We start from the raw sequence: 19,641 nt of genomic DNA, 5'->3' as shown, positions 1-19,641 counted from the left end.
AATGCTTACAAAGACCCGTAAGGCCCAAACATATTCTAATAATATATGGTAATCATTGGCAGTTACAATCACTATTATTATCAATATTAATAACTTTTGAGTAATGTTACTATATGCCAACTACTGTGCTAAATGTCTCATTGCACATTGTATTTAATGTTCATCACATTCTTATGATGTAGGCATTATCATTTTCTCTTACAGTTAAAAAAAACTGGGCATAGAGGGGTTATAAACTTTGCTCAAACTCATAGAGCTGACATGTGGGGAGGAGGAATTTGAATCTAGGCTGTCTGACTTCAAAGCTTATTTGCACTATCTCACTGAAGATAGGGCACCATCATAGATTACAAAGGGTAATCTAGCAGCCTGCCATAGATACCCAATTGATTTTGACATTAATTTAAAGGATACATTTCTTTAGCATGATGGAATGCCTTCTTATGTCTATTTTCAAGATATGTATTTATTTTCTTTTTAAAATTTATTTATTGATTTGAGAGAGAGAGAGGAGAAGAGAGAGAGAAACATCGATCTGTTCCTCTATATGCCCTACCTAACCTGGGATCAAACTGACAACCTTTGCGTATCAGGACTAGGCTATCCGGCCAGGGCTCAAGATATTTATTATGTTAAACTTAACTTGCAGTTCTTTGTTTGTTTGTTTGTTTTAGTCGTTTTTTTTGACAGAGACAGAGAGAGAGACAGATAGAAACAGACAGACAAGAAGGGAGAGAAATGAGAAGCATCAATATTTTGTTGCAGCGCCTTAGTTGTTCATTGACTGCTTTGTCATATGTGCCTTGACCAGGGGGGAGGGGAGGAGGCTACAGCAGAGCCAGTGAACCCTTGCTCAAGCCCGTGACCTTGAATTCAAGCCAGTGACCTTTGGGCTCAAGCCAGTGACCATGGGGTTATGTCTATGATCCCATGCTCAAGCCAGCAACCTCGGGGTTTTGAACCTGGGTCCTCTGCTTCCCAGTCCTACGCTCTATCCACTGTGCCACTACCTGGTCAGGGTGTTTTAGGTTTTTAAGAAATGTATTGTAGAGCGTCGGCCTAGCGTGCAGAGGACCCGGGTTCGATTCCCGGCCAGGGCACACAGGAGAAGCGCCCATTTGCTTCTCCACCCCTCCGCCGCGCTTTCCTCTCTGTCTCTCTCTTCCCCTCCCGCAGCCGAGGCTCCATTGGAACAAAGATGGCCCAGGCGCTAGGGATGGCTCTGAGGCCTCTGCCTCAGGCGCTAGAGTGGCTCTGGTCGCAACATGGCGACGTCCAGGATGGGCAGAGCATCGCCCCCTGGTGGGCAGAGCATCGCCCCATGGTGGGCGTGCCGGGTGGATCCCGGTCAGGCGCATGCGGGAGTCTGTCTGACTGTCTCTCCCTGTTTCCAGCTTCAGAAAAATGAAAAAAAAATGTATTTATTTATTTTCGAGAGAGAGCGAGTGTGTGCATGAGACAGGAACATTCATCTGTTTCTGTATTTGCGCTGACACAGGGATTGAACCAAGTACTCCTGGATGACGCTCTAATCAACTGAGCTATCTGGGCAGGGCAACTTGCAATTCTTGTAAATGCTAATAGGCTGCCCTGTTTACTCTTAAGGTAAACTTTACAAATAATATTGTACCTTTATAACAGAGGTCGGGAATCTTTTTGGCTGAGAAAGCCATGAACGCCACATATTTTAAAATGTAATTCCGTTAGAGCCATACAACAGCCCATGTACATTACACATTATCCAATAAAAATTTGGTGTTGTCCCGGAGGACAGCTGTGATTGGCTCCAGCCACCCACAGCAATGAACATGAGCAGTAGGAAATGAATGGATTGTAATACATGAGAATGTTTTATATTTTTAACATTATTATTTTTTTATTAAGGATTTGTCTGAGAGCCAGATGCAGCCATCAAAAGAGCCACACCTGGCTCGCGAGCCATAGGTTCCCGACCCCTGCTTTATAACTTTGCCATTCATTATAGTTTGAAAAATTCAGCTTGCTCCTTGAGAAAAGAGAGTAAATGTCCTCTTAGTTAGAGTGCAATTAATGTCCTGGCTGAATAGCTCGGGGAGAGCATCATCAGAATATGCAAAGGTGGCCGGTTCAATCCCGGCCAGGGCACATACAGAAACAGGTAGGTGTTTTTTCTCTCTCTCTCTCTCTCTCTCTCTCTCTCTCCTTTCCTCTCTCTCTAAGGTCAGTAAATAAATTTAAAAACATTAGTATTTGAGATTTGAGATAGGGCGATGTGATGATGGAAGCAGAGGTTGGATGTTACATCTATAAGCTAAGAACCGCCAAAGATTGCCCGCAGCCACAAGATGCTGGGAGAGAGGCATGGGCTGGATGCTGTCTCAGAGCCTCAGAAAGAACCAACCATGTGGACACCTTGACTTCGCACTCCTGCCCTCCAGAACTATGAAAGAATAAATTTGTTGTTTTCAGCCAGCCGGATTGTGGTCATTTGTAACGACAGGCCCTAGTAATCTAATGCAGTGGTTGTACCATTTTTCATGGTACAATTATTTTCTTGAAATGGTGTTTATAGGCAAGTAGGTGTGAATTAATGCCAAGGAGCCAAAAGCGGAACATACTGGGGCATTTACTACTTTGAAAGACTGTCCCCTGTTCAGTGCCATGTGATTCTGTTGGAGCTGCCAATCAAGGAACCCTTATATTCTCTACTAACCAATGGTTATGATTTCAATAAATGAATTCTCAGCTGGGCAAGAAAGGGTGGGGTCCTGAGGGGGCTGAGCCAATCCCAGATGAGATAGGCAGGGGAGGAGAAGTCAGCCACGGCAGGGGGGGCCCAAGAGCAAGCTTGCTAATTGGACACCAGATTGGTTTGAGATAGTCATTGAAGACCAGAAGCGACCAATCATAATCTTTTTCCTGAGTGTGTGTGTATGTGTGTGTGTGTGTGTGAGAGAGAGAGAGAGAGAGAGAAAGAGAGAGAGAGAGAGGGAGAGAGAGAGAGACCCTGATTTTGTTTCTTCTGAAATTATCTGCTCTGCGGGTGCTTACAGCAGGTCCTGTGAATTTCCTGCCCAACAACCATTCCGTTCCCCTCTCTGTGCTTCTTCTTCTTCTTTTTTTGTATTTTTCTGAAGTTGGAAACAGGGAGGCAATCAGACAGACTCCTGCATGCACCCGACCGGGATCCACCTGGCATGCCCACCAGGGGGCGATGCTCTGCCCATCTGGGGTGTTGCTCTGTTGCAACCAGAGCCATTCTAGCGCCTGAGGCAGAGGCCATGGAGCCATCCTCAGTGCCTGGGCCAACTTTGCTTCAATGGAGCCTTGGCTGCGGGAGGGGAAGAGAGAGATAGAGAGGAAGGAAAGGTGGAGGGGTGGAGAAGCAGATGGGTGCTTCTCCTGTGTGCCCTGGCCGGGAATCAAACCCGGGACTCCTGCATGCCAGGCCGATGCTCTACCACTGAGCCAACCAGCCAGGGCCTCTATGCTTCTTCACTGACAAAACCCACACCATGATGGCAGCTGTTCACTTTCCCAGGCTGCTTTGCAACTCAGGGTGGCTCTCGAATCCATTTCTGCGGATAGGGATAAAAAAGAGACGAATATCTACGGGAGGCCCCTGTCCACATTTCTCACTTTCTATGCTACCGTGTGAGAATGCGCATGGCGCTGCGGCAGACGGTTTGTATTCACGAGGGGAAGGTGGACCGAATCTCAGAGATGCGAACCCACCGTAGCAGAACTAACCCTGGGACTCTGTGTCTTTGCAAGATTTGTTATTTGAGTAAAAAGATATCTTTATCATTACAGCTTTTCCCACTGAAAATGCAGCTGAAGGCATCCTAACAGATGCAGCAGGATAAACTTGGAGCTTCAAGCAGCCATCTTATTAGCATTGCAAAGACTTGCTTGAGAATAAAGCCAGTAAAGAGCTAAGCGGTTGCTTGAACATCTGGATCCAACCATACCTTCTGTCCTCAGACTTGCCATACACAGAAGTATTCCAGTTCTGCTTGTGGTTATGGTAGGTTGGGTTGCATCTTGTGTCCTATAATAATGGTGGTCCTGGCCAATTTAACCTTTACAAACTAAGGCCCAAAGAGATCAATTAGGTAGCCAAAGGTCACCCATCCTGTGATTAAAACATTTGTCTGAATGCTGAGCCAGGATGTTCCAATCCAGCTCTCCCGTCCCAGAGAGGACAGGAGCCATGGTGGAGTGAGACCCACGCGTGTGTTTATTCTGGCATTAATAGCAGCAGCACAGGGGGATCGGCCAGACGCGGGTGTGGCGAACGGAGGGGTAGACACAGGTGTGTGTGTGTCTGAGGGAACACGGAGGATCGGTCTATTGACATTCACGGTGAAAATGAGGGTCAGGACACCAAGTCTTGAACAAACAGCAAAGAGATAGACAGACGGAGGGTTTTGGGGGTTAGGGTCCCCCAGACATGCACGGCCCCTCGCTTGGAAGAGGAGCCCAGGGAAGGATAGACAGACACAGTGGAGACTGAATGCCTCCTGCCCGGAAACAGGGAGCTGGGCCCTCCTGTCTCCCACCCTCACGGCTCTAGGGGTTGAAGTATGGGCAGGCCTGGGGCCGCCCCGCACCACGCAGCTCGGACGTTATGGCTTCAAGGAGATGAATTCACAGTCCGGGCAGGAAGGGATGGGGGTCCTGAGGGGGCCTGGTCTGATCCCGTGCCTAGGCCAGACCTGCAGGACCGGGCAGGGAGGAGACATCAGTGATGGCAGAGAAGGGGCCCATGACCTGCTATAGCTTCATCACACCCAAGGAACCCAGAAATCCCGTTCCCATTTCCCTCCTCCCTCAGACCCAGGAATCCAGGCCCCCACCCCTCCCTCTCATCTGAGTTCCTTACCCCTCACTCTGAGTTCTCTTTCTCTGACAATCCTTTGCCGCCTTTTGTGAAGCTGGTCAAAGTCTTTTCCTAAAGAGGAAAATCCAGAAGGTTCAGGAGTGGGGACAGAGGCAAAACAATCACTAACAGTCAACATAATAAGACACCAATCCTGTTTTCCTCATTCACAGGGCTCTTCTTCACTCTATTCTGAAGTGATGGGGCAAGCGGAATTATAGTCCTATTCTATGGATGGGAAAGCTGAGGCACAAAAAATAAAGTCACTGGAAATGTGAGGAGCTATGAGGCTGCAGGGGTGAGGGGGGCAGACTGCCTGGGGGCTCTAGGGAGTCACTGCCGAGGGCTGTGAGCAGAGGGAGGGGGCAGGGTCAGCTCCAGGGATGGAAAACCTTCTGGGACAACATCGGCTGAAAGTCAGGGTCAAGGCCAGACTCAGCCAGGGTTCAGCTTCTCCCTGTGCCCCTAGCGTTGCCCAGTATGAGTACAGCCCACGGAAGCTTCCGAAGAAGCCTATGGAATGAATGAGTGAATGAATTAGGAGAACAGTGAATGCCAGAAGGAGCCGCCATCTGTTGGTCTAAGTAGATTCACAATCTTTTGAAAACTCAGAGCTGAGTTCCATGATCAGCTGCTTTAATCCCTCCCTCCCCTGGAAAAAAGCCCAGAGCTGGGTTGGACTAGAGCGAGTCTAGTGAGGAATTCACCCAGGGTGCAAAATTTAAGGTGCGCCCAAACTAGCAGTCAGGATAAATACTATGGGAATGAAATATTTTTTAAAAATCAAAATTAACCCAAAAAGATCTATGCTGAGCAAAATATGAAATTTAATAAAGGCCAGTCCCATGACATATCAGAACCTGAAACAAACAAAAAATACACCCCAATTTTTACGTCCTTTTTATGGTTGTTTTTCTTCTGGAATATGAAAAGAATTGGAAAATATTGAAAAAATGAAGAGTAACTGTATTAAAAGTTATATAATTTTCAGTTCAAATGTTTTATTTATACCCTAAACAGAATTCAGTGTAATTTTACTTTTTTGGTTTTAAAGGCAGCAAACTCAACAATATTTCAAAATCGACTCCTTTGTTTTTCTTGGTTTCAAATGAGAGAGTGGCCATGTTTGCAAATTTCTCTGGACCATGTGACGACCTTAAATGATTTTTAATTTAAAAAAATTGTCACGCCGGTTCTCGCGTGACCCCCAAGGCCTCATTTGATCCGCTCTGCCCCCTTCCCTCTCTGTTCTGGGCTCACCCGCCTGCACCCCTGCTTCTGAGGATACCAGGCGCAGCTTCCTGCAGCCTTCTCCTTCAAATCTTCACCTGAGCCCATCCACTCTCATCCTCTCGGCCTCTGCTATGTCACCTCCACCTAGAGGCCCTCCCAGACCCCCTAAGGGGCAGCCCCACTCTCCATCCGCATTCCTTCTTCTTTCCAGACAACCAAACATTTTGGATCACAATCCACAGCAATGGGGGAAAATATCCACATCACGGTCCTTACAATGGGTACTTCTCTGTGAAATTTTCTGTTCTATTTTACTTTATTTTCTTATTCATTAAAAAAAATTGTTGAGGTCCTGGCTGGGTGGCTCAGTGGATAAAACCTTAGGGCACATATGAGAAGCAATCAATGAGTGCACAACTAAATAGAACAACTAAGTGAAACGAGCTGATGCTTCTCTCTCTCTCTCTCTCTCTCTCTCAAATCAATGGAGAAAAAATTGTTGATTCCCATCCAGTAAACCACAATCTACAAAATTTCACACTCCACTTAAAAGAAAACAACAACAAAAAAATAAACCCCCAACCCTGCTGCATTCAATTTTTCTCCTTTATTTTGGATTTAGCATTATGAGAAATAGTAAGAACAGTAGCTGACCATTTGCTGAAAACCCTTACTAGGAGGCAGACTCTTAATCCTGCATTAACTCACTGAATCTTCACATCTATGCTAACGGTAGATGTTATTAACAACCCCGCTTTCCAGTAAAGAATATTGAGGCACAGAGAGGTTAAATAACTGGTTCAGCCACGCAGCGGAAGTTGGTAGAACAGGGATTCGAATCTAGACAATATTATTCTGAAGCCCAACAGGACGTGATATGTCCATCCGGTGAAGCAGGGGTGAAAAGGAGGGTGGGGGAAGGGTGGAGGGAGTGGCATTGGGTGGCCCCGCCTTCCACTCACCTCCACCAGCTGATGCCAGTGCTCCACGGGCTTGCGGGGGTTGGCCAGCATCTCTGCCCAGTGCTCGCGGCCGTGGGGGTCGGCAGCATCAGGGCCCACGCGGCATACGCCGATCACCTCGTTGTGCCCGATGCTGGGGGTGGGGTGGGCTATGATCATCTTGGTAGGGCGGGGGCGAACCCGGTGCGCCCCCCCACCATCCTCCTGCCCATGCGCCCAGGCCTCGCCTCTCACCAATCGTAGTCTACCACGGCGATGCTGAGCCCCACGTTCTCCACGCTCTCTGGGGCCACGTCGAACACCAGAGCCTCGTTGTAGGTGGGGTTCAGCGTATTCTTTTTGATGGAGGTTTTCCGCTTCTTGAGACGCCGTCCCTCGCTGATTAGAGAGGCCTTCACATAAGGGTCTAGGGGTGGGCATGGACAGCACTGAACCACGACTTCCTCCCTTGGACCCCTCTCCCCTGTCCTCCCCCAAGGATCTGGGTCCCCAGCCTTTTCTCCCCCAGTCCCCTCCACCCTCAGATCTCAGCGCCTTCTCAGGACCCACCCGAGAAGCCAGTGAGGTCCATGGCTTTGAGGTTAGAGGCTTTGATGATGGTCACGGTGAGGCGCCCGGCCGTGGGGAGGTAGCAGAGTGAGAAATTGAGCTCCCCAAGATCTGCCTTTTCCTGCAGTTGGGGACAGGGGCTCAGCGACACCCTGCCTCAGTCTCCCCATCTCTCTCTGACTTCTTTCCCACCCAGAGCCTCCAGCGTGCTCCTCCCCAACATCCAGGACTCAGGTTTCTGATCCACTTAACAATCTGACTCTGGGCCAAACCTGGTAACTCCCCAGCCACAGCTGCCTGCCACCGTCAAAGCCTGTTTGTTCTGCAGGAAAGACGGGAAGAGGCGAGAGTGGGGGGTGGGGGGGAGAGCAGGAGAGGGACACAGAGAGAAAAAGATTACTGTGAAAAATAGACTGAGACAGAGACCAAAACACTGAGACAGTTAGAAAGACAGACCCACAGAGTTCTAAAGTGAGAAGAACAGAGGCTCGGAAAGATGGAGTCCCGGAGAGTGTCAGAGGCCTAGAACCAGAGGGGGGAGCAGAGACTGCATAGGGCGAATACAGAGTCCTGAGCAGGGGAGAAAGGGACAGAGACTTGGTGAGGAGGTGCCAACCCCAGAGAGAGAGAGAGAGAGAGAGAGAGAGAGAGAGAGACCTACCCAGAGAAAGGGACAGGGATCCAGAGACAGTAAGACAGAGACCAAGAAGAGACCCAGAGAAGTCAGCTTTGGGGCGGGCAAGGGACACAGCCAGACCCAGGAGACAGAGCCTTCCGTGCTGACACACAGACAGGGCAGTGGCCGGAGACAGCCAGGACAGTGGCCGGCCCTGCCCATCCCTGTGGCCTCTTCTGGGCCCCTGGCCTCCCAACCACGCCGGCGTGGGCCTTGGTCCTGGACTCCGCACTCACCCCCTCCAGGCCTTGCCCCAGACTCTCCTCTCCTCTTAATCTTCAAGCCTCGATCAGCCTTCACCTCCTCCCACAAGCCCCCAGATCCCCCGCAGCCCTGAGCGGATGCTCCTTCCGTCCCTCCTACTGCTGGCCCCCGACAGTGAACTGTGTGACCGCCTAGACCTGGGGCTCCCGAGGGCAGTCTGGGGTCCCCCGGTACCAATCCTGCAGAGAGAACTCAGTGGTTGAAGGGATAAATGAATAGATGAATGAGCCAAGGCCCGGGGTAATAACAAGGAGAGAAAATGACGGGTGACAGACTTAGGAGACAAAGAGGGATGCGGGGAGAGGGCTTTCATGTGGGCTGCCTCAGGTTATGACGAGGAGCGAGGGCCGGCGGGACAGAGGGCGGCCCTGGGAACAAGGACCCGAGAATCAGGCACTCGGTTCTCAGAGGCTGGGCTTGGACCGAGCAAGTGGACCACGAAGAGCCCCACAAAGGGGACCTCAGGCAGAGCCACGGCCACCGGGGCAACTGTGTCCTGGTACATATTGGGAAACTGAGGCTCAGAGAAAGAAAGGACCTCGACCATGACCATCATGTGGGCAGCCAGCCCTCTCCTGGTAGGCGGACAAGCTCACCCCCCCCCCAGCCCCCGACACACGCGGCTTTCCCCGGATTGGCAGGGCTGCGATGTTGGAAATCCCTAGGTTGGAGCAGAGGGCTGAGGTTCAGGTCAAGATACCCAACAAGGACCTAAAAGCGGGGCTGGGGGGTGGTTGGCATACAGGAGAGTGAGATTCCAGAAGGTGAGGAGCATGAGAAATGAGGAAGGGGGGCAGTGGGGCACGTGGGGGCCCTACCATCTGAATCTTGGGGAATTGGGGGTGTCAGGACATGAGGGTCCCAGAGTGTCTAAGGCCTGGGGGATCCGGCTGTCAGGATTCAGGGGGAGACTGTGAAGAGACAGGATGATATTACATGAGAGAGTTCGAAGCTCAAGGTTGGAAATGTAACATGTCCGAGACCAGCGGGCCTGGAGGTTCGGGAGGTCTGGGAAGCGGCAAGTCAGGAAGTCGGAAGGGGAGGAAAGTCGGAAAAACAGAAGCCAGAACTCTAAGGTCAGGACGTTGGAGGGTCAGGGGCCCGGGGTCAGAGGGCAGAAGCCACAGGGTCACGGCACGAAGTTCTGATAAAGCTGCCTGGTGGGTACATGGTTGTCCATTACAGCTTTCTTGTCTGTTAGCATCAGACGTCAAGGGGGTCAGCACTGAGGAAACCTGGGGCCCAGGCCTGATGTTACTGTTTTGACAAAGTGTGATAGCCCTGGGGGTCTGTTCTCTATTCTTTCTTGCTCACTTGTAATATTTTGCAATCAAATAAAATTCAAAAGAAAACTCGGGGGGCCCAGAAGTGAGAAGGTGATGAATCCCAAAGGCAAGGAGGTTGCAAACCAAGAGGGGTGCAGGCCCCACTGACCGAGCCGCCCTCCATGATGTCCCGCCACAGCGGGCGGTCCGGGGGCTGCTCGGCCAGCTCCAGGAGGTTGTCCAGCACCACCTGGCCGATGAGGTCGTGCCGAGAGAAGCGGTCGAAGTCATAGACGCTGAAGTGCAGCTTGCGCTGGGCCAGCTCTGCCAGGGGCACCGAGAACTGAAACGTCTCATTGAACACAGGGTTCAGGGTCTTCCTGTGCACCTGAGAGAGGGGGCGGGGGAGAGAGACAGACACCATGCCCATCGTCCCTTCCTCCCCAGGACTGAGGAGCCTTGACAGCTAGCCCCCTGTCCCAACAATCCAGGACCCTCCCTCCCTCAGCCCCGGGGGCCCAGACTCCCAACCTCTCCTCCAGGGGACCCAGTGTCCAGCCCGCTGTCCCAGACCTTGGTCTGAAATTTTTTCTTGCGGTCAGGCAGCAGGTAGATCTTGACATAGGGGTCGGAGAAACCGTTGGAGTCCTTGGCAGGGAGGTCCAGGGCCTGCAGGATCCGCACCACCAGCTGGTCGGAGCCATAGAGGTACCGCAGGGCAAAGCTGATGCGGCCACAGGGCGCTCCCGTGCCCCCGTCTCCAGAGCCCGGGGCCCCGCTGCCCCGCCAGCTGCCGGGTCCAGTCCCCTGGTACAGCTCTGGTTTGATCTGTCCAATGAGCTTGGCCTTCTCTTCGCCGCCCGGAAGGGGTAAGGGTAGGGCAGGGGGCCGCTCCTCACTGCCTGGGTCCGGCTGGGGGGTCAGGGTCTGCTGGGTGAGAGGCCGGGGCAGAGCTGGGTACCTGCAGGGGGTGGGGAAGACCTAGCTGTGGTGGATGGCTCCCCCTCTCTTCCCCAAACCCCACAGCCAGGGGGCCCCAAACTCCCACCTTTGCTCACTGTGACCTGGAGCAAACCATTTGTACCCTGTGAGCCTCCGTTTCCCCGGCCGTATTGGGGAAGGGGTTATTGCCTTCGCTAAGCTAGCTCCATCCCAGCCCTGCTTGGGCAGCAGCCTCCAGGCACCTTCTCTGAAACTCAAGCTGGTCACTCAGAATAACTTCCTTGTGGACCCCTGGGGAGCCCACTGCCCAGACCTCCTCAACCCTTATCTCTCCTCCAGATCTCCCTAACTTGTCTTTTCTTTTTTGTCAAAAAAATAAAAAGAAAGAAAAGAAAATTACAGGTCAACATCCTTGATGAATGCAGATACAGAAATTCTCAAAAAAAAAACAAAAAAAAAAAACCATTAGCAAACCAGATTCAACATACATTAAAAAAAATTATACACCATGACCAAGTGGGAGTCACCCCAAGGATGCAACGATGATTCAACACCCACAAGTCAATCAGTATGATACATCACATCCTGCAGCGCAGTTCTCTAAGCTGCTTTACGCAGCACTGGCCCGGCTGGCTGGACCGAGGTGGCTGATTTGGGGACCTGCTTCCCTTAGACTGTGAGTGACATGAAGGTAGAGGGTCTGCCTGCTCATCTCTGTTTCCAGCAGTCAGGCTTTGTAAACCGCCTTTTGCCTCAGGGCCTGGGTGGCCTAACCCTCATTCCACCTCCCTGACTCTGGAGTCCTGTTTCCAGCCTCCATTTTCCTCTGGATCCAGGAGCACAGACCTCCAGCCTCCTCCTTCCTTAGGTCCAAGGACTCTAGTCTCCTCCTCCTCCTCTTTCAGACCTAGGTGTCTGGAACCCCAGCTTCTTTTATCCCCAGGATCCACGGGGTCCACACCCTAAGCCCCCCACTGCCCCAGGACTCAGGACTCTTCCTCCTCCAGAGCTGAGGAGAACCATAGAGGGGAAACAGACACAGAGGAGTAGCAGGTGTTCAGAGTGAACCCTAGCCCAGCAGCCTGTCTCACCTGGTGGTGGGTGCCAGGCTTGTGACCTGCTGATGTGACTGGGCACTGGGCAAACCCCCACCACTGGGGGGCAGCAGAAGCAGTCCAGAGCCTGCCCCTCCCTCAGAGGGCAGCTCAGGAGATGTCTGGCTCGGTTTGACCCCAGCAGCTACTGCAGCTGCCGCAGCCTCTGGATACGAGTCCATGTCCAAGTAGGAGGGCTCAGGGGGGTCCGAGCCCCCCAGGCTGCCTGGCTCCAGCAGCTCCGCGAAGGGCGGGTGGTGGGCAGTGTGGGCATGGTGATGTGGGCCCCCCAGCAGAGGATGGCCGCCCAGGCCAGCCCCCAGGTGGTGCCCACCACCGCCCACCAAGCCTGCCAGCCCAACCCCAGGGCCTAGGTCTTTGCGCAGGGGGCCACCGCCCACTGCCGAGCCTCCCTTGTCCCGCCAGGGCACCCAGCACAGCTTCCAGGACACGAAGAGGGAGACACCCAGGAGGACGATGCCACAGAATGTCACGATGACTGACAGCAGGCTCACAGAGATGTCTGGAGGGAGTGAAGACAGAGGTCAGGGGTGGAGGGTCACAATTTACCCTCCCACTGCTGGCTATGTCGTGTCACTTCAGGGGACTCCCAGTGGCGAGGAAATTCCTGTCAGTCCTGAATTGCCCAATGACTCTACATAAGTCAGCAGCCCACAGCGTTCATCCTCACTACACTGTGTAACCTACAGATGATTTATCCTGTTTCACAGATGAAGAAACTGAAGAGCTAAGCTTTTAAAAATAATTTAAAAAATAATCCTTAGCTTTTGCCATGCCTTGCCCAAAGCGGTTTACATATATTATTTAAACTCCATGACCCTATGAAGTGGGTATTTCTATATAGCCATTTGAAAGATGAGGAAACTGAGGCACAGAGGGGCTGAGGGTCTTGTATAAAGCTGCATAGGTAATAAGTGACAGGTCTGGGATTTGAACTCAGCTGTCTGTCTCCAGATTTTATTCTCTTTTCTGCTAGCACAAAACGTCTCTCTATAAGAGGATACACCATCTGAAATAGGACCAAAGTCCCCCAACATGCTTAGAGATGGTTAAAGAAAGAAGAGTGCATGGCACCGTTAGGCTGGTCAGGGTTCAAATCCTAGCTTGTCGTGTGGCCTCGGGAAGATATCTTAACCACTCTGAGCCTTCCATTTGCCATTTGCCAGATAGGAAAATCCAGTCCTGCCTCTCTGGGGTGCCTGGCTCCAGAGCCGCTGTTTCCACCATTATGCTACCACACCTCAACATGTCCCAGTAAATGGTAGTTCAAACGTGTTTCCACCACCACCGCCACCGCATTCTGAATGCCAACTATGTGCTGATGTGCCTTTCAGACAAAGTACAGTTCTTGATCCAAAGGTTCTAACCCATTCTGTAATTGGTGCCAGGAGTAATGTTGTCAGAAAAAACCTTCAAGGAATGTCTTTGGGCGTTTATTTGACATTGAATCTTGGGTCTCATCGAGGTAGAACAGAGGGGAAATTCCTAATCCACACTGACTGAGGATCAAGGGGCAAGGGGAGCAAGTAACCAAGGCCCTGGCAGCAAGGATCGCTGAGTGCAATGGCAATGTCGTGTCACTTCAGGGGACTCCTAGTGGCGAGGGAATTCCTGTCAGTCCTGAATTGCCCAATGACTCTACATAAGTCAGCAGCCCACAGCGTTCATCCTCACTACACTGTGTAACCTACAGATGATTTATCCTGTTTCACAGATGAAGAAACTGAGGCTTTAAAAGAGAGCAAGTGACTCCGCAGGGTCATCCAGCAGGGAGGGGCAGAACCCTGAGAGTCTTACCCCCCCTTAGGGTATTCTGTAAGATTCACCTTGCCCAGAGAAAGGTTGGCCTTTGAGGGACCCTCTAAGCCTTTGGAACATCGTGCCTGAGTGTTTTTGTTCACCTGAGAAACTCTGAGTCACACCAGGTAGTCCGTGTAACAATGTGATGGATGGTGGGGTCCTTGGGCCACGTGGTATCAGCTGACCCCTGGTTGGGCTGGAGAACAAGGTTAGCCACATGGGCAGTCAGCCATGTCTACATGAATGAGCCTCAAGTAAAAACCCTGGACACCAAGACTTGGGTGAGCATCGTAGTGGGTAATAATCTGTGTGTTGTCACAAATCACTGCAGGGAGAATTAAGTGCTGTCCGTGTGACTACACCAGGAGAGGAAAATTAGGAGCTCAGGCCTGGTCTCTCCTGGACCCTACCCAATGTGTCTATTCCCCTTCCTGATTAAAAAAAAAAAACTTTAAAGCCTTTATTCACTTTGGGGGGGGGGGGACAAGAGACAGAGAAGGGGAAAGGAGCGAAAAGTATCAACTCCTATATGTGCCTTGACCAGGCAAGCCCGGGATTTCAAACCGGCGACTTCAGCATTTCCAGGTCATGCTTTATCCACTGCACCACCACAGGTCAGGCTTCCCCTTACTGATTTTAATCTTTGGGCTTTTGCTGTAATAAACTGTAACGGCGACTATAACTGCTTTTCTGAATTCTGTGAATCCTTCTAGGAAGTCATTGGCCCTGAAGGTAGTTTTGCCTTCCTGAGGTCATGTTCTGGCTTTTCTGCCTACAGGCTGTAAGACCCTGAGTAAGGTACCACAGTCCTCTGGGCCTCACTCCTTATTCCTGTCCCCTAGACATCCTGCACATGAGATGCCAAGCCCTGCCCAGTGCTCAGCAAGTGTGACTGTCATCCAACTTCCCAGCACATGCTTCTGCAAGGTTCCTCATCTGGACAGTGACACTCACAATACTGCCTCACTCTTAGAACCCTGCTGCTTCCTAGCTGGGTGACCTTGGGCAAGTTAACTCACCCTTCTGAGCCTCAGTTTCCCTCACTGCAAATGGGGATAATATGTACCACAAGGGTTCCTATGAGTTGTCAATGAAACAGGTGGAGGACCTTGCATGTGGCCTGGTACACAGTTGGTGCTTAATAAGTACATCCCAACATTTATGAAATGCCCACTGTGTGCCTGGCTTATTCTAAGCTCTTCCCATGTGTTATATCATTTGAGTCTCTCAGCTGTCCCACGAGGTAGTCACTTTCATTATCTCCATTGTCCAGATGAAGAAACTGAGGCACAGAAGAGTCACTGCCTAAAGCCATCCAACTAGTAGGTAGGGGAGATGGGATTTGAACCCAGACAAGTCAGTCTGACTCAAGAGCCTGAGCTTCTAAGCACTATGTGAGAATCACAAAGATGTCTGTGGAGAATGTGTGGTAGCGGTATGGGGGAGTGGTGGAGGAGGCTTCACAGGGCAAAAATCCAAAAGGTAGGGGCAAATGGACCACACAACTCCTTTTCCTTAGGTCAGAATTTTGGAGGAGCAGCAGCAGGTAAGATGGAGGCAAGACTCTAGGAGGGACCGGTCCCACAGGGAGCAGAAAGCTGGGCGGGTTTGTTCTGAATCTCTGTCCTGGCTGTAGAGGGCGCAGGGGGCTGGCCGAGACAGCTGGGGGTGCTGACCTGCATCTGGGCCCCGGGGATAGCCTCGAATTCGCAGGTCGTTGAATTCCTGGCACCTGTCGCTGGTGTCAGTGTCTCGAACCCGGGCACAGAGGTCTGAGACCAGGATGAGTGCCCGTCGACAGAGGTCATCCTCGTAGTCTCCCGACATGGTGACCGGAGGGCCCTGCGCATGGGAAGGGTCAGGCAAGGGTCCAGATGGGGAACAAGATGGGGGAGAGAGAATGGATAAAGTGTAGAAAGAGAAAGAGAAAAGGAAGGATGGGCAGGGGGACAGGTATTGGGAGTTTGTGGACAAGGGGACAAAGATTAAGAAGGGATGAACAAGGAAAAAGAAATTGGGGGCAGATGGATAAGAGGACTGGAATTAGGGGTGGACAAACAGGAAGACAGTAACAGGGATTGGACAAACAAGGGGACAGGGATGTGGTGAATAGATAAGAGGACAGAGAATAGGGACAAATGGACCAGGAGGGAGAGACTAGGAAGGCCACAGGGAGCACACATTAAGGATGCACAAATAAAGGGGTGAACAGACAAGGAGACAAAGATTAGGGGTGCAGAGGTGAACAGACCGAATTTAGGGATGGACAAAGGGACAGTCATTCATCATTCATGCTTTCAGCCAATATTCACTGAGCGCCAACTCCATGCCAAGGGCTATGCCAGCTGCAGCAGCCCCAGTAGGGAATGAACCCCATGCATTCCCTAACTTCCTGGTGTCACAATCCACCAAGAGGGACAAAGAGTAGACAGATCCGCAAACACATAAACAACAAAACACTCTCAGACTGTGAGCAGTGCTTTAAAAAATAGTGGGAGGGTGTGCCACAAAGGAACCGAGAGGCAGCAGGTCATGGGGTGTGTGTGGGGGATCTCAGAGACCTGAAGGGTGAGATGGAGCTGCCCAGGGGGGCTGGAGTCGGGAAAAGCATTAAAAGCATCAGGAACAGCATGAGCAACGGCCCAGGATGGGAAAGGGCTTGGCAGGTCCAAACGATGGAGAGGAGGCCAGATCGACATAGACAGGGAGAGGGACTAAAAGAGAGGGATAGATGGAAGTAGAGAGAGAAGAGATGTGGTTATGTGTGGCGGTGGCTGGGGATGAATGGAGCTGCAGGATGCAGGGACAGAGACCAAGTTGAGGGAGGGAGAGACAAGGGAAGGGGAGATGGAGATAATGGGAAGAGCAAACTGGGCTCAGAAGAGAGGGAAGAATAAAGAGACAGACAGAAGTCGGACTGAGACTTGGGATGGCCAGCTATAAAGAACAGGCTGGTGTGAAATAAAAAGAGAGAATAGGCTGGTGTGTAATTCACAGGAGTGTGGGAGATGGGCAGACAGAAGGGCAGTGATGAGGGCCAGGCAAATTGTGGGCAGCAATATCTCCGAGACAGAAACAGCAAACAGGAGAATGGATGGGTGCAGAAATAATAGAGAGACAGATAATGGGCAGAGAGCACAGAGGGACAAATGGATACACAGGAGGGCTGGGCAGACAGGCATGGGTCTAGAAGGAAGGTTGGAGGGGGGAAACATAAATAAAAGGAATGAGAAGAAAGAGGTGGGGAAACGGGAAATAGCGACACATGGTTGGAGCCAGACATCAGAGATGGACTAGAAGGAGAGTGCAGGGAAAACCACGGACAGACAACCCTGGGCTCACAGATGGACAGGTGTCGTGGGGGGTCTTCAGAAGGCCAGGACTCTGAGACAGGCACGATCAGACTCACCTGCGCTTATCTTTGCCGTGTCCTGGGTGGCAGCCGAGGCGGCGGCTGGCGGCAGCCCATGGGGGTTGGAGGGCAGACAAGGGGCTGTGGACCCGTCCCCACGCGCGCGCCAGGTGGTGAGAGGGGGTGCCGGATCTGAGGACCGTGGCCAGGAGAAAAACCTCAGTCTGAACCTCACATCTAGTCTTACTCTGGCCAGCTGCTCGACCCCAGGCGACCCCGGGGAGGCCCAGCCACCTCCTCCCACCCTCGGGCCCCCACCTCCCATTGAGCTTAGAGACTACAATTCCCGGCAGGCCTTGCGCTCGCACTGCACCGATTTTATAGGCCCGGCGCTGCAGGGTCTACTGGGAATTGAAGTCCTTAGTGCCTCTCCCGGCTGCAGAGAGGATGGGAATTTTTTCGGAGGGGGGGGCAGTTTAGGGGATGCCGGGGTCCCAAAGCACTGCAGGGGACAGGAATAAAGTCTAGTACCCAGAGCGGCTGCAGCGTCCCAAGTCCTTAAGGGCTGTGCAGTGGGTAAACGATCCCCACGCCCAGAGGATGGGTGGGCGAGGTTGGGGTACATCCAGGTGTTTCGGGACCCCCCTTCCAGGACCACGTGCCCCTCCTCCGCTGCAGCATTCCCACTCCCCCGCGGGAGATCCGCGCGCCTCTGCACCTCCCCCCGCCCCCACGCGCCCGGGCTGCCCCCCTGGATCGGGCTGGGGCGGGGACTGGGGCAGAGGGGTAGGGGGGCGGACTCACCGGAGCCGCCACCGCGGCCGCCGCAGCAGCCCCGCACGCCCGCCGCGGTGCCAGCTCGGCCCCTCCCCCCGCCCCTGGCGCAGGTCCGCCGCTCCTCCCCTGCACCCCCCCCCCCCCCCCCCCCCGCTTCCCCTCCGAACCTGCGGCTTGAGAGCCGAAATCGCGCGGCCGCTGGGAGGAAGGAGAGAGACTTCTCCAGACCGAGGCGTCAGAGACCCAGTGCGCTTCCTCAGAGGATCCAGAGACCTGGCATCGCGACCTTCTGCTCCCCTAGGATCCAGGGGTGCCAGCCCTCAGCCCCTCTTCTCTCAAACAGAGAAGTCCAGGACCCCATCTCTCAGGACCTAGGATACGGAGCTCCCACCCAATCTCCTATCTCAGACCCAGGAATCCACCCCTCTCGCCCCCTCCGACTCCAGGACCCTGGAGTCGCAGCCCGCCAAGCCCCCTTCTCCGTAGGGCTCGGGACTTCAAGTCCTCCCACCTAAGGAGCTCTGCGGGCTGGCGGTGGGAGGGGAGGCGGAGCCTCAGCGCTGGCGGGGAGTCTCAGCCCGGTATGGAGGTGCCGGCAGGGACCTGGGTTTGAATCCTGCCTGGGCTGGCTCGTGCCTTTGTCATTTTGCGCTTTTGCTATAAGCTCCACTTTCCACATCAACAAAATATAGACAATCAACCTGTTTCCTAAGGGATCCAGAGATTTGAACACAACCGTCAATATAAATAAAGCATTGGCACCAAGTAAGTGCTTAATGAATCTTTCTTAAAAGCAGCAAGAAACAGTTACTGGTGTATTAATAGCAGTTAATGATAATCGCCACTCACTGTTCTGGGTACTGGGCTAAGTACGACAAAAGGGTTTTCTCATTTAATCTTTACTGTGGCCCTAGGACGGGGTGCAGTTCTGTTATTCTCATTTCACAGAGGAGACAAATGAATGAGGTCCGGAGCTGATAGTCACAAATGTGTACACACCAGTCCAGGCACCCCAAATGCCACGCTCAGAGCCCAACCCTGGCAGCCAGCTGGGGCCCACCCAGCTTCCACAGGCAGCCCCGTCCTACAGGGAGAGACACACGGAAGGAGGTGTGCCGCAATGCATGAACTCAGAGACACGGGCACAAATGGGTTTGCTGGATCGCCGTGGTACATTCCCAGACACTCAGAATCTAAGGCTGTCCGAGCATCGAGAGGGGCAGCTTTAGTCAATGTGTGTGACTTTGGGGGCAGAGCACCAGATTTCAAATTCCAGCTCTGTTCTGGCATCACTGCATTGCCTTGGATGAATTACTTATATTCTTAATGCCTCAGTTTCCTTAATTGTGAACAAGAATGATTTTTTTTTAAGTGAGAGAAGGAGAGATAGAGAGACAGACTCCTGCATGTGCCCTGACTGGGATCCACCCGGCAACCCCTGTCTGGGGTCGATGCTCGAATCAACTGAGCTATCTTCAGCACCTGAGGCTGACAATTGAACTCACCAAGTTATGAATGAGGATAATATTTTAAAAACCCAGATTCTATGACATTAAGTTATTTTGAAGATTAAATTAAATTTATACAAGGTAAAAAATGGTTAGTATTTAGTAGTATTGTCACAATTATTTGCATTTGCTTATGTATTCTTCTTCTTTTTTTCTTTCTATTTTTCCAAAGCTGGAAACGGGGAGGCAGTCAGACAGACTCCCGCATGCGCCCGACCGGGATCCACCCGGCATGCCCACCAGGGGGCGATGTTCTGCCCATCTGGGGCGTCGCTCTGTTGCATCCAGAGCCATTCTAGCGCCTGAGGCAGAGGCCACAGAGCCATCCCCAGCGCCC

General features: G+C 52.2%; 1 protein-coding gene across 3 annotated transcripts; it reads right to left on the bottom strand.

Moving 5' to 3' along the window:
• Positions 1–4,196: 4,196 nt before the first annotated feature.
• On the bottom strand, positions 4,197–18,011 carry SYT3 (synaptotagmin 3). 3 transcript variants are annotated; one of them, XM_066271412.1, is made up of 11 exons: positions 17,964–18,011; positions 17,077–17,211; positions 15,344–15,509; positions 11,844–12,369; positions 10,384–10,771; positions 9,980–10,198; positions 7,606–7,726; positions 7,291–7,462; positions 7,057–7,189; positions 4,865–4,933; positions 4,197–4,697 (listed from the first exon to the last, which is right to left on the bottom strand). In XM_066271412.1, the coding sequence occupies exons 3-10, from the start codon at positions 15,492–15,494 to the stop codon at positions 4,868–4,870; spliced, it is 1,776 nt and encodes a 591-aa protein (XP_066127509.1). In that variant the 5' UTR covers positions 15,495–15,509; positions 17,077–17,211; positions 17,964–18,011; the 3' UTR covers positions 4,197–4,697; positions 4,865–4,867. The 3 variants fall into 3 exon arrangements, with proteins under 3 accessions (XP_066127509.1, XP_066127511.1, XP_066127510.1); XM_066271414.1 differs by lacking the exon at positions 17,964–18,011 and adding an exon at positions 17,824–17,863; XM_066271413.1 differs by lacking the exon at positions 17,964–18,011 and having other exon boundaries at positions 17,077–17,272.
• Positions 18,012–19,641: the final 1,630 nt, after the last annotated feature.

The sequence above is a fragment of the Saccopteryx bilineata genome, chromosome 3, assembly GCF_036850765.1.
Source record: "Saccopteryx bilineata isolate mSacBil1 chromosome 3, mSacBil1_pri_phased_curated, whole genome shotgun sequence".
Taxonomy (NCBI): Eukaryota; Metazoa; Chordata; class Mammalia; order Chiroptera; family Emballonuridae; genus Saccopteryx; species Saccopteryx bilineata.
This window is presented reverse-complemented; position numbering and strand designations above follow the sequence as displayed.